This window comes from Vipera berus (assembly GCF_964194415.1).
Source record: "Vipera berus genome assembly, chromosome: 11".
In the NCBI taxonomy this organism is placed as follows: domain Eukaryota; kingdom Metazoa; phylum Chordata; class Lepidosauria; order Squamata; family Viperidae; genus Vipera; species Vipera berus.
This window is the reverse complement of record NC_138214.1, coordinates 299,673-312,898: the sequence shown is the minus strand read 5'-3', so window position 1 is coordinate 312,898 and position 13,226 is coordinate 299,673. Positions and strand designations below refer to the sequence as shown.

At 53.9% G+C, this 13,226-nt stretch overlaps 2 protein-coding genes and 1 long non-coding RNA gene across 4 annotated transcripts; 2 read left to right on the top strand and 1 right to left on the bottom strand.

Moving 5' to 3' along the window:
* Window positions 1–35: 35 nt before the first annotated feature.
* LOC308673310 (histone deacetylase 8-like) lies at window positions 36–4,968 on the top strand. 2 transcript variants are annotated; one of them, XM_081336892.1, is made up of 10 exons: window positions 36–306; window positions 388–440; window positions 530–660; window positions 754–895; window positions 1,009–1,121; window positions 2,473–2,550; window positions 2,684–2,792; window positions 3,237–3,409; window positions 3,692–3,786; window positions 4,162–4,968. In XM_081336892.1, exons 1-10 carry the CDS (start codon window positions 217–219, stop codon window positions 4,870–4,872), a joined length of 1,695 nt encoding a protein of 564 aa, XP_081193018.1. In that variant the 5' UTR covers window positions 36–216; the 3' UTR covers window positions 4,873–4,968. The 2 variants fall into 2 exon arrangements, with proteins under 2 accessions (XP_081193018.1, XP_081193017.1); XM_081336891.1 differs by having other exon boundaries at window positions 69–306; window positions 754–1,121.
* A 201-nt stretch (window positions 4,969–5,169) lies between these two features.
* LOC308673315 (small ribosomal subunit protein eS4) lies at window positions 5,170–9,857 on the top strand. Its single transcript, XM_081336907.1, has 7 exons — window positions 5,170–5,349; window positions 5,752–5,829; window positions 6,517–6,697; window positions 7,273–7,370; window positions 8,076–8,247; window positions 8,493–8,650; window positions 9,684–9,857. Exons 1-7 carry the CDS (start codon window positions 5,347–5,349, stop codon window positions 9,783–9,785), a joined length of 792 nt encoding a protein of 263 aa, XP_081193033.1. The 5' UTR covers window positions 5,170–5,346; the 3' UTR covers window positions 9,786–9,857.
* A 295-nt stretch (window positions 9,858–10,152) lies between these two features.
* LOC308673031 lies at window positions 10,153–12,181 on the bottom strand. The gene is made up of 3 exons (XR_014027558.1): window positions 12,115–12,181; window positions 11,299–11,436; window positions 10,153–10,682 (listed from the first exon to the last, which is right to left on the bottom strand). It is a non-coding gene; the product is annotated as an uncharacterized lncRNA (long non-coding RNA).
* Window positions 12,182–13,226: the final 1,045 nt, after the last annotated feature.

The following is a 13,226-nucleotide window of genomic DNA, read 5'->3' as shown; positions in this document are numbered from 1 at the left end:
GGGTCGAAGACCCTCGTGGGGAGGGGAAGCTCGTGGGGACGCCCCACGCAGACGTGGCTAGGCAGAGGGCGTTCGGCGCGGGTTGCTCAGCAACTGCAACCGCCCGGGTCTTTCCACGACGACGCCTCGGCGAGGTAGGACTTCATTTCCCGGTGCGCCACGCGGCAGAAACCCCGCCCCGAAGCGCGCGCGAGGCCCGCTCGGTCTGGGGCGCCCATGGACGGATCGCCGCCGCCGCCGCCGGTCTACGTGTACGGCGCCGAGTACGTGGCGCGATGCGACGCCCTGTGCAAGGTCCCACGGCGGGTGCGTGGCAGGGGCCGGGGGGAGGCCGGGGGGCGCTCCGCGTGCGCGGGGGGAGCTCAGTCGGCGCCCGTCTCTCCGCAGGCCAGCATGGTGCACGCGCTGCTGGAAGCCTACTCGCTGCTGCAGCACATGAGGTAGGCGGGCGGGCGGGCGGGCGGCTCCGTTCCCGGCCCGGGCGGGGGTCTGGCCGCGGCCCCCGCCCTCCTGACCCTTGACTTCCTAGGGTCGTGCAGCCGCGCCCCGCGACCATGGAGGAGATGGCGGCCTTCCACACCGACGCCTACCTGCAGCACCTGCAGCAGGTCAGCGAGGAGGGCAACGAGGACCACCCGGACTCCGCGGAGTTCGGACTCGGTGAGCGGCGGGCGGAGACCCCGGGCCGGACCCCCCGCCCTGCCCGCGGTCTCCGCTGATTTCGCCCGCGCCTCGCCTCTCCCTCGACTGCAGGGTACGACTGCCCGGCCAGCAAGGGCGTCTTCGAGTACGCGGCGGCGGTCGGCGGCGCCACCCTGACGGCGGCGCGGTGCCTGGCGGAGAAGAAGTGCCGGGTGGCGATCAACTGGGCCGGCGGCTGGCACCACGCCAAGAAGTACGGGGCGGCGGGCGCTCGCGGGAGGCGGGGAACGGCTGGCTTCCTCTCTGCCCGAGGCGAGCGCTTTCCCCGCGCGGATGGCCTCGCGGAGCTGCAACGTCTCTTTCCAGGGACGAAGCTTCGGGCTTCTGCTATCTGAACGATGCGGTGCTGGGGATCTTAGAGCTGCGCCGGAAATTTGACCGCGTCCTCTACGCTGACCTAGACTTACATCACGGGGACGGTAAGGCTCTTACTTCCTCCTTGCGCTAATGGCTGCAGGGCTATGCGGTCCTCCCCCTCTCCCCAAAGCTGGGGACGGAGGAGAGGGAGAGGGAGGCCTGCTTGGCCCGCAGAAGGGAGGCAGGCTCACTGTCCCAAAATGGGGCAGATCTTTTCACAAGTGGAAACGGTAGGCTCAGATGACAAGGAAGTGAATCTTGTTTGGGTGTCTGGATGAAACTGGATGCCTGTGCCCCCCCCCCCCGCCTCGGGTGGGGTGAGCTTCTGATGAGGACACTCTATTAACTGGGGAATGGGTCGATCTACATATTCTCTGGGGTTCCTTCCAATCCTTTGATCCACTGATGAGAAGTTGCCCTGTTTTCCTTGGCTTCAGCCCTCCTCCTTTGCCTGTTTCTGGACTTTTTTCTGTTACTTCTTTCGTTCCTTTAATGCAGGCATGTCAAACTGCCGGCCCGTGGGCCGGATGCATCACAATGAAACCACGCCCTCCCCATTGCCGGCAATGGGGAAAAAGTCACGATATGTTGCGTGACATCACATGACATCACGAGTTTGACATGCCTGCTCTAATGCATCTCAGGGAAACTGGGCCTGCCCGTGTCCTGACGTAGTACAGGTAGTCCTCGACTTACATCCATTCATTTAGTGACTATTCAAAGTTAAAGCAGCACTCAAAAAAGTGACTGACGACCACTTCTCAGACAACCATTGCAGCATCCCCAGGGTCACGCGATCAAAATTCAGACGCTTGGCAACTGACTCGTATTTATGTCGGTTGCAGTGTCCTGGGGTCATGTGAATGGGAAAGCCAGATTGACTTAACCGTGTTACTAACTTAACAACTGCAGCGATTCACTTAAGAACTGTGGTTGTAAAATAGGGCAAAACTCACATAACAATTGTCTCATTTAGTAACAGAAATGTTGGGTTCGATTGTGATCGTAAGTTGAGGACTACGTAGCAGAGCTGGTGGTGCTTGGCTAATGCTCCATTCAGCAACTGTTCTGAACGAGCGCAACTTGCGACTGGTTCTTGGAGTACTGGCCACCCTTGGTGGCCTCTGCTGGCTTCCAACGAGCAAAGTCCGTTGGGAGGGCCGGCCATGCAATGTCCTCCCCTAAAGACTGTGCCGATTGCTCAGCACTGGCCACGGAGGTTGGAATTGCTCTCACTGGGAGGTGGGGTCACATGAGGTCGCGCATTATGACTGTCCTATCCCGGTCCCAATTGCTATTGTTAACGGAGGACCCCCTGTAAAGGGCAGAGGGCTGGATGCTGAGTTCTGACAGGAGCAGGGTGAGACCGGCTCCGGGTGCAAAGGAGCGCCTCCCCCTTTGCTGTCTGCGCAGGTGTCGAGGACGCTTTCAGCTTCACCTCCAAAGTCATGACGTTGTCTCTGCACAAGTTCGCTCCTGGATTTTTCCCAGGCAAGTGATTACTTTATCCAACTGGGTTCTGCCTGGCGGGATCCTTCTTGCTTGGCTTCTTTATGGGGGTAAAATAAAGGGTGGCCCACCCTTGGAGTTGTATGTACTAATCTGAGCCTTTCCGCCTACTCAGGGACAGGAGATGTGACGGAGGTGGGCTTCGGGAAGGGGCGCTACTACAGCATCAACGTGCCCCTTCAGGATGGCATCAAAAATGAGACATACTATCAAATTTGCGAGGTGTAAGCACCTGCTCCCCAGGCACCTCTGTTGAGTGGGCTGTGCAGGTTCCCCGCCCCAAGGGAGGGAAGAGCCCAGAGGCTAAACGAGCCCTTCCCTGCCCTGGAATCTGGCTTGGCTTGCTTGCTCCCTCCCGGATGGCAAGAGGCCCCTCTCAGAGTCAGGAGATGTCAGGGGGCCTTTCCCCTTTTGGAGGGGCCCACACTGGAATTTCACCTTCCCAGACCTTCAGCTTTTTTGGCCCCTGGAACTGGTGGCATGTTTAGTGGAGTAAACATGGAGTATCTTATGGAGTATCCCGGGGCGCTAGCTATTCTAGAATCTCTGCCTTTGTCCCTCCCTGGGCTCTGCCCCCCCTCCCCCAGTAGGGCAAAGGATCCTCAGAGGGATCCAGAGGGAGGGATGGTTCCAGCAGCTTCCCTCTTCCTTTCTGTTTCCTTCTGCAGGGTGCTGAAGGACGTGTATGCCGCCTTCTGCCCTGAAGCCGTAGTACTGCAGTTGGGAGCCGATACAATTGCGGGCGATCCCATGTGTGCATTCAACCTGACCCCGGAGGGGATCGGCAAGTGCCTGAATTATGTGCTGCAATGGCAGCTGCCCACCCTTATCCTGGGGGGAGGTAAGCAAACAAGAACGCAAGTGTGGCACCAGCCAGCCAGGTGCATGGAAATGTAGATCAGACAAGAGCCTGTGGGTCAGCTGCACTGATCAGTCAGTTTGTAAGCCCACTTGAAGTGCTCATTCTTTTGTGCCACTGAGGCAGTCAGCTCTGCAGCTTAAAGATGCTTCGTGTGTTCTACCTGGGACCAGAATGGACGTGATGGGGCAAGTACTTTTCACTTTCTTTTCTCTTTACCCTCTTCCTTATGTGATGTGGTGCCTCGTTCCCTCCTGGAGACAGGAGGCTATCACCTTGCTAACACTGCCCGCTGCTGGACGTATCTGACTGGAGTCGTTCTGGGGAAAACGTTGCCCTCTGAAATTCCTGATCACGAGGTAAGGCTTCAGCTCCTTCCAAGGACAGGAAAAGGGCTGCCCTTAGTCGTGGGCTCCCTGTAAAAATAGCCTCTGGTTTATTTATCTCGGGTAGCCGAAACACCTGCAATACATACATGATGATGTAAGTTTGAGGGAATTCACCGCTGCTCAAGGCTGGGCCTACTGTTGGTTCAGATGGGAATGCGGGGAGAAAGCAGTAGGCGGGCCCGGGGCTGCTGGACATGCACAGGCCACCCCAGGCTGACTCCTGGGAAAAGGCTTCCCTCTCCTTGTGGAGCAACGGCAGTGCTTGTTGGGATGCAGGGAGGGCAGATGGGGGCGCCAGGATTCTTCCCCTTTTCCCTTCAGCCTGACCTTCCCTCTCCCGGGCAGTTCTTCACGGAATACGGCCCTGACTATGTGCTGGAAATCACTCCAAGCTGCCGGCCAGACCGGAATGAGCCTCAGCGGATCCGGGAGATCCTCAGCTGTGTGAAAGGTGGGTCCTCTGCTCCACCCCTTTCCTTCCGGGTTGGAGGCGATTGGAGGGTGAGCCCTGAGGGCTCCAGCAGGAGACAGGCTTGGCGTGTGTCTCTTTGCAGGGAACCTGAAACATGTGACTTAGCGGGAAAGAGGGCTCCCTTCTCTCCAGAGCCACTGCACCTGGGAGCAGTTGTCAAAGAGTGCAGAGAAACTGCATGGAAATGCTGGTGGGGCATTGGGAGCCCCTCAGGCTGTGGTCCTGGAGCTGTTTGTGCTACTTGGAGCAACAGGGTGTTCTGTTTAAAGGACAACCCCCCCACCCCACCCTGCCAGCCTGGACTTCCAGCCTCGTCCCTTGCAGAGGCAGCTCATTTAGAAGGAGCGGAAGGCCCCCCAGCCCTGCGCCTCTTGGACTGGCAGGAGCACAGCAAGGAGAGACTCCACTCTGTTGGTGTTTTTTTAACAGCTGTTTGCCTTGAAATAAAAAAAAAACAACGGATGACTTTGCCTCTTGTCCTGGTGTGTGGTCCTTACGTTCTCCTTGGACTAAGAGCTGTCAATAGTGGTTTCCATCTTGTGGCAATGAGTCCCACTGGTTTCATGGAGCAGAGTGAGCCTTAAGATTGCGGTTGATGGGAGTGACGGGGAGGAACATGCTCCCCCGCCCAGTGATTTCATAAAATTCAATGCAACTCCCCTTTGCTTTGTTTCTCCATATCCCAGTGAAGCATCCTCGGGCATTGCCCACACCCAGGTTCCCAGGGTAGATCTTTAGGCTCTGCAGTCAGCTGCCCCCCTCCCCCATTTCTGGTAGTGCTGGCCTTGGCAGGACGTTCCAGATGTGGCTTTCCAGTAGTGCCTGCAAAGTGGGCGCATGCGTGCTCTGGCTTTGGAGGGTGTGGAGCTGCGCGGCCGGCAAACGGGCGGGTGGAGGTGATGGAGAGCATCGGCTCTCGGAATAAGAACCACTGCTGGCCGCTTGGGGGAGCTGTTCGCTGTCGGCCCCGAGACTCTGGACGCGCGGAGCCGCCGTACTTCAGCCCGGATATCCGGCCCGCTGTGGAAGCAGCGGCCCTTTCTTGACGGAGCGCGGCCATGGTGAGTACGCGGCTCTTGGCTCGCTCCTCCCGGAATCCCTCGCCATCCGTCGGCCAGCTCTGAGCGAAGCGCCTCGGTTGGCGGCAGGTGCACCAGCCGCCCGGCAGGGACCCGCGCGGCCGCTATTTGGCAGCACGCGCCCTTCCTGTTGCGGGCGGGACCCCAAGGAAGGCCGGCTTCCGAAGAAGCGAACGGAGGGGCTGGGTCGTCCCCGCACTCCGCCTGTTCCAGGCCAGGAATCCCGGCTGGACTGCCGCAGCTCCGTTCAAGGGCGGCTGCGTTTCGGGGGCCCCGGGCGGTTTCCGGGGATGGGGCCCGAAGCGTCTGGAAGGGGCTGGCTTGTCTTACCCGACCTCGCGTCCGCGGCGCATCTGTAACTGCTGCTTTGCGCGGTTCTTGCAGGCTCGTGGACCCAAGAAGCACCTGAAGCGGGTGGCTGCTCCGAAGCACTGGATGCTGGACAAGCTGACGGGAGTCTTTGTAAGCTCGCCCGTTTAAGCACGCTGCGTTTTGGGGAGGGGGGACAATTCCCTGTAACGTGGCCTGAAGGGGCCCGCTGGCGCCGCTACGACTCTTGTGCTTGGTCGTGTGGAGCCCCCAAGCTTTGAGCGATTTGCAAAGGTGCGGTCATAATAGAGGCCTTCCAGTACAGGGATCCTTCTTGCATTCTTACTCCAAACCACAACTTTGGTGCGTTCTTGCTAAAATAATGCCACAATTTATGTACGTGGCATGCACTGAGTGGAGGAGGAAAGGAGTCTGCTGAGTGTTTGCTTTTCCTATAAAAGGCTGCCTACAATTGAACTTGTGACCCTCCCTGCCTTTCTTTCCTATGTGCTGAAGAGAGAATGCCTCTCGCTTTTATAGTGGACAATGAAAGCAGGAGGCCCAATGTAATTCTATGGTCAGAGGGGTTAGGAATAGGGGGAGGAAGCGCACTGGGAGATGCTGACCCAGACCTTAAGACCCTTGCGCTTATCGTGGGCAAGAGCTGAAATATTAAGCAGGCAGTGCAGGCAAAAGCACGTTATCTTGAATACCTTGGGGTTGAGCTACATAAATGGTGAATGGTTTTATGGTTCACTCCAGCTTTATGCCAATCCCTGAAACAGCTTTGTGGGAATATTGTGGCTTGTGTGTGACTTTCCATTGTCTTTGGATTTACAGGCACCCCGCCCATCAACAGGACCCCACAAACTGAGGGAATGCCTCCCACTTATCATTTTTCTCAGGAATAGGCTTAAGTACGCCCTGACTGGTGATGAGGTCAAGAAAATATGCATGCAGCGGTTTATCAAGATCGATGGCAAAATCCGCACAGATATTACCTATCCGGCTGGATTCATGGGTTAGTAAAAGTTCGTGCTGGGCTGTGGAGGGAAATCTGTAGATTAGAAGAGGGAAATGTGACTTTTTGATACTTCCGCAAGAATGCTGCTCTTCCTGGATACATAGTTCTGTTGTATTGATTCTAATTGATAGTGTCCGTTCCACAAATAGTCTATCCAGCACTAAGTAACTGAACTCTCCAGCCTGGGTGTCTTCGGTTGTTAGATCTCAATTTCAGTAAGCCAGGGCAGTTTTTCTGTAAAAGTGGTTATTGGAACCAGCCTGGCCCATTTCCATTATGCAATTGCCTTCACTTGCTTCCAGTGTTCCCCAGGTGGGCTCTGACTTGCTTTGGCCTCTTTACCTGGATAGTTACTCGTGCAGCCTTTTGTCTTTGAGGTGTGCCATGTTTCGCGCTCCAGATTTCAGAAGAGTCGAAACCTGTCCTGAGATCTGAAGAAGCAACACACCAAAAGTCAAAATCATGCAGTGCCAAAGCCGTGTGTGCCTCCTTTCTCTTTTGGAAGCTAGGGACATGTCTCCCAATGCCTTTGTTTTTGGCTGCTTCCTTGACCGACACATTCTTCTTATCAGATGTGATCAGCATTGAAAAAACAGCTGAGCATTTCCGCCTTGTGTATGATACTAAGGGACGCTTTGCTGTTCACCGCATCACACCAGAAGAAGCCAAGGTAAGCTTGCTAGCCGACCAGTATTGGAAAGGCAGAATTGTATTCCTTGACCATGAAACTGAATAAATATCGATCAGAACAAACGTGCTCTGAAACTGGGACATTGTTGTGCCTGAACATTTTTCCTCATGTTTTTTTGCCAGACTTAATAGATTGTTGTCTTATTTAAATCCTGTTTTGGAGGGTGGTGAGTAAAATTGACATCTGAACTTTCTGAATAGCAAATGGGTGGGGAAAATACCTTCATTTCCTGGAGTGTGTCTTGCCAGTTTCCTGCCCTGAATGCTGAGGGGATCTTGGGTGGTACTGTCTTCAGAAATGGTTTTTCATGCTAGGCCTTGAATCCCAGGATAGGCTGAGATTTGTTGTGATACTTCCCAGCTGATACAGTTTGAGAGCTTGTGATAACACAGTCAAATCTGATGCAAACCTTGGACCTGCTCCCAGGTCCAAATGATTAGCAGAAGCTCCTTGATCCTATCCAGATCCTCCACCAACTCTGCTGCCTGAAGGAAAGGATTGGGACAGGTGGGCTCTAGGTCACCTCCCATGCTCTAAGCAGCAGGGTCTACTTCCTGACTTAATGGCAGTTGGCCAGCAAATCAACAGTAGGGCAAGACTGTTTGCTGTGCTTTTAGCAGCTTTGTATGGCAGAAGCCCAGTCTTACTGGCCCAAGTAATTCTCTCTGTTGATTGTCTTCCCAGTACAAGCTGTGCAAGGTTAGAAAGATCTTTGTGGGCACCAAAGGAATTCCTCACCTTGTCACTCACGATGCCCGAACAATCCGGTACCCAGATCCCCTCATCAAAGTGAATGACACTATCCAGATTGATTTGGAGACGGGCAAGATTACAGATTTTATCAAGTTTGACACAGGTTTGTTTTTAAGTGACTTAACTGGGATGGTCCGGTGGGTCTGTTTTCAGGGGTTGTAGTTTGTGTCTTGAAGTGTCTGCCATGGAGAGCAAAAAAACACCTGCTCTCTAGATGTGGATGAGAAGCAGCTTTTTTGGAATAGGAGCTGTGTTCCTGAAAGCCGTGCTGAGCCAAGGGTTAGCCTTTGATTAGAGAACCGAGATGATTGTATGTGCAACTTCTTACTGTTATTTTTCCACCTGCAGGCAACTTGTGCATGGTGACTGGAGGAGCTAACTTGGGGCGTATTGGTGTAATCACCAATCGGGAGAGGCATCCTGGCTCATTTGATGTGGTTCATGTTAAGGATGCTAATGGCAATAGCTTTGCCACCAGACTGTCTAACATCTTTGTGATTGGAAAGGTAAGCTGCTGGCAGCGGTTCTGCTATGCATGGTAGGGAATTCACCAGGCGCTTATCACGACCTCCTTTGAGTGCTGACCCCACTCAGCAAAGACATGTACAAGAAGAGCCATTGTCGACTCTCCTGACTTGTGGGGGAGGGGCCTGGACCTGCCGTCTTCCTTCCCTCCTGGCTGAGCAGCTGTGGTTTTGATTTCTACCTGCCAAGAGGGAATTTGTGCAAAAGGATACATTTTTAAATCATACAGTCATAATTTTATATTTCTAAATTTTTATTAAGAATTTGATAAATTAGCAAATTCTTAATCAGTTCAGAAATCATGAAATTATTCAGTATAGCTTTGAAACGGAAGTCTAAATATCCTGAATAGTCCAAATACCCTTGAAGAAAGATTGCTTTAGTCTTTTTGTAATAGAGAGAACTGTGTCTTTTAAAAATGAGTTGGGGCATGAATGTTCACAGATGGGAGCATTAAAGACAGATGTGATTAGTTAGGTAACTTCATCTAGCACAGGCATGTCAAACTCGTGACGTCGCGCAACGTATTGGCGACTTTCCCCATTGCCGGCAGTGGGGTGGGCACGGTTTTGGCATGACGCATTTGGCCCATGGGCCGGGAGTTTGACATGCCTGATCTAGGGCTTGAGCTGGTATCCGTGCACGTGGTGAGAGTTGTCTGGGGGTTTTTTCCCCCCTCCTATCAATAATTTGTTTCTAGGTTTGTTAGATTGGATCTCAGATGCTTAATCTGGGAAGCGCTGAAAACCTCCATTTCTGATCTGTTCCATGCTGATCTGGTTATTCTGGGAGTGGTCCAGTGGCTTTCCAGACATAAATCTTGCTGAGCTGGAAGTGGATTGTGGCGTTCTGGAACGTCTAGAACCCCTTCAGCTGGGCCCAAAATTACTGACCACCTCTCAAGCAACCAGATTGTTATGGTTTGGAAGAAAGATGGGAAGTTTTGATTCTAGCATTCCCAGTAATGGCAGGACAGCATATTTCCCCCTAACGTATTTCCCTTTCGACCGTCAGGGAAACAAGCCTTGGATCTCCCTGCCTCGCGGAAAGGGAATCCGCCTGACTATTGCTGAAGAGAGAGACAAGAGGCTAGCGGCTAAACAGAGCAGCGGCTGAGGCCCTGAGGTGCTGTGCAAAGCCCAGTCCAGATTGATTTCCGGTTTGATAAATAAACCTTTTCCATACTTCTCTGGGCTTTTCTCTTCTCGTCTTGCCTTGGCTGTCCTAGAGCCTTTGTGTGTTCTGCAGTAGAAAATATTATGACATTGGAGGGGGGGACGGAATTTCACAAGACTTCAGTTCTCAGGCCAGGGTGCCTTTTGCTATTCTCATTTCTCTCGGGTTAGTGGCCAATTCTGGCAGAGGTGAGTTTTCAGTCAAATATTTCTGGCCTCACCTAAGGCATTTTGTTCCTACGCCCACAAGAGTGAGATCCTTTTTAGTCTGTTCTTCATGAAAGAAACAGCCAGACATGTGATGAAGCTCAGTCTAGATTTTATTAACGTGTGTGTCTGCCTGTGAAGGGAATATTCCAAAAGCATTGGAGATGGAGGAAGAGGAGGCGCTAACTGAAGAAACTACGGTTGGTTACAGTGGTTTTATCCTTAGCAAGTCTTACACTTTTACTAGGTCAGCTCTTTCTGGCAGTTCTTTATAAATCTCTTTACAAAAAGGATCTTGATTCAGGCCGCACAAGGATTTGAATCTGGGAATAGAACAACTAGACTGGTCCTGCATTGCAAAAATCTCCGAAGTGAGATCTTGGGGGCTGCAGATGATTGCTTGGGAAGGTTGACCAGAATATCCCACCTTCACTGATTTTCAGGGTTACCAGGGCTGGCCGCAGTCACGTTTGCTTTGGATGGCATCCAATGTTCCCCTTGCCGTGTCCCAAATCTAGACTTTGCAGTGAACGGCCAACCTCTGTGTGCTCGGAGTCTTCTGAGCATAACAGATGCTCTGAGTCCTTGGAGGCGAAGCTGCTGGAGTCGCTTGCACCAAAGTCGCTGTCATCTGGAAACGGCAACAGCAGAAACTTTGTGATTGGCAGCCAAGCGTCCCACCTGAATCCTGCACAGGGGTGGGAGGAGCCTAGCGCTTCCCTTTGGCCACTGTTTATCCAGATCAAAAGAGCAGCAGCGGGTCAGTCACTGTTCTCTAGGGAACTCTGTGAGGAAGGGGGGACCAATCAAAGCCAGCAATAGCAACCTGGACCAGGTAAAGATGGGGTAACTGGCAGAGGAAGGGGTGGCAAGGAAAAGGTTTCAGAGGTTGAAATGGTAACAGAAAATAGTGGGGACAAATAAGGTTCTCTTGGGCAACTGAATATCTCAGTTTCCAATGAAGGGTTGTGTTGCAGCCCATCCTAGAATTAATGACCCTACCGGGCTAACCAACATGTGGTGTGCTAGTTTGTGTAGCGCTGGCTGGCTCGGCTCTGGATAGTTGTAGGCTAGACCAAGGGGTCCAAGCAAGCCCCATCTGCAAGCAAGATGTCCCATGCTGCTGCTAAGGGAGGCCTGGAGGTGCCCCTATTGCCGGAGGAAGGGGGACTTCTTGGAGTCCTCCACTTGGTCAGGCAAATGGAGCCGAAGGGAGCCATTGAAGCTATGGGTCAGAGTGGCCTCACCTATCTGCTTCTGCAAGCTCCCAGGGGCTGAAGAGGACTTGCTGTCTTGCATGGCCCATTCAAGAGTGTCCACTGCATCGGCCAGGGCGGCTTCTTCCGAGTCCTCAAAGTCTCGGGGCTCCCAGTTGCCCTCAGAAGCTGCGAGGAGGAAAGGGAAGTGGGTTAGTCTGGGCTGGGACAGGTGCTTCGTTCCCCGAAGCCTTTCCCAGCCCTGAGCCTTTGGCGCTCTTTAAGAAAGATCCTGGTCTTGACAGGGTGCTGGGTTCAAAGAGTAGAGTAAGAAAGGTGCGGGTGGCTTCCTGAAGCTTGATCCAGCCCTCCTGCACAGGCAGGCGTGGTGCTGCCAGACACGGTGTCAAGGGGGCGATGGGGTGGGGCAGCAAATGTTGGGGGGGCTGGTGAGAAAAGGAGAGTGTCCCCTGAGAAGCTGGCATCATCTGTGGGCAAAGCCACCAGCATGGAGGCTTGCTGTCCTGCTTGCTCTCTAGGAAATGCCTTCTCAAAGTTTGGTCTCCCATGTTATTGACACTGGCTGGGGCTGATGGGTTACAGGATTTTCTAGCTTCACGGTTTACTCCAGACTGCATTAAACTGCCAAACTCAGTAGGTTTTATAAGTTCCCCCACACACTATGACATTTCAGGTTCACTGTTTCGTTGAGCTTAGCAACGGAGGGCACGTGTGCCTGCTTTACTGCAAAGTGGGGCAGGGGAGCCATACTATTCTAGGGTGGCAGAGGAATCTGGGAACAGCTTTTCAGCACACTATTACAAGGCAGAAGCCTTTGGGAGCCTGTGTCTGATGAAGGGAGCTTACAGGTGTCGGTTGCCTCGTTGTTGATAGGGAGATCTGCATCTGAGCTGCTGCAGACAGAAGAAGTGCTCGTTTCCTCAAAGTCGGCCGAGTATTGCGAAGCACTGCTGCAGAAGCTCAGGCTGTCTGCAAGGTTCTGGCTGTGCTGCAGAGAGGGGAGCCAGGCAGAGCTGGGTGCCTCAGCTGGACCGCTCGGGGAGCTCAGGGTGCCCGCTGTGCCAGCCTCGGGCAAACTGGGCTGAGCCCCCTCTCCTTTGGGAGTGGCTTCTGGCTGCAACTGGCAGGGTAGCCGGGGGTCCCGGTGGAGGAAGTAAAGGCTGAGGTGCTGCTGGACGTAGGGGAAGGTGAGAATGGTGCTGGCACTGGGCCGGGCTTCGGGATCCTTCTGCAGGATGCTTTGGATCAGGCCGTGCAGGGGGGCCGGGTAGCAGGCCGGGACAGGGCTGGGGCTGGAGTTCACAATCTTGTGGAAGAGGCTGATCATGCTGAATGCCTGAAAGGGCGGCTGCAGAGCACACATCTCAAAGAGGACACAGCCCAAGGCCCAGATATCCGCCTTGGAACTGTAGGGCAGATCTCTGCAGAGCTCAGGGCTGAGGTAATAGGGCGTGCCCACAAAGGTGCTGGCTAGTTCCAAGGTGCCATCCATCACCTTGGAGATGCCAAAATCCCCCAGCTTGAGAATGCAGGTCTGGGTGAGGAAGACGTTGGAGGCTTTGATGTCCCGGTGCAAGATCCTCAGGGCGTGGATGTACTGCACTGCCAGAGCCAGCTGCACGAACCACCGCATGATGACTCTCTCAGGGAAGGGTCCCCCTTTCTGGATGTGCTGGTCAAGGGAACCCCCGTCGCAATACTCCTGCACAATGAAAACATGCGCCTCCTCGGTGTCCAGAAAGTGGCCGTGGCAAGCCACCACGTGGGGGTGCTGTAGCTGCCGCAAAATGGCCACTTCCCGCAGGATAGCCTCCTTACTGCGCAGCCGCTTCCCGGGCACTGTCTTGACCTTCTTGACCGCAAAGAGCTGCTTCGTCCTGGCGTTCCTCATCAGGAAGACCTCAGCGCTGGAGCCCTGACCAATGCTGAAGATGGGCTCATACTGTTCCATGTTGCCC

Bases quoted from the DNA above. Each gene is read 5' to 3' on its own strand.
- LOC308673315 (XM_081336907.1), top strand. The intron at 8,248-8,492 runs GTTTGTTTTTAA...TTCCACCTGCAG, and splicing joins TTTTATCAAGTTTGACACAG to GCAACTTGTGCATGGTGACT. The intron at 8,651-9,683 runs GTAAGCTGCTGG...TTCGACCGTCAG, and splicing joins ACATCTTTGTGATTGGAAAG to GGAAACAAGCCTTGGATCTC.
- LOC308673310 (XM_081336891.1), top strand. From the start codon at position 276: ATGCGACGCCCTGTGCAAGGTCCCACGGCGG. The intron at 661-753 runs GTGAGCGGCGGG...CCTCGACTGCAG, and splicing joins CTCCGCGGAGTTCGGACTCG to GGTACGACTGCCCGGCCAGC. The intron at 2,551-2,683 runs GCAAGTGATTAC...CCGCCTACTCAG, and splicing joins CGCTCCTGGATTTTTCCCAG to GGACAGGAGATGTGACGGAG.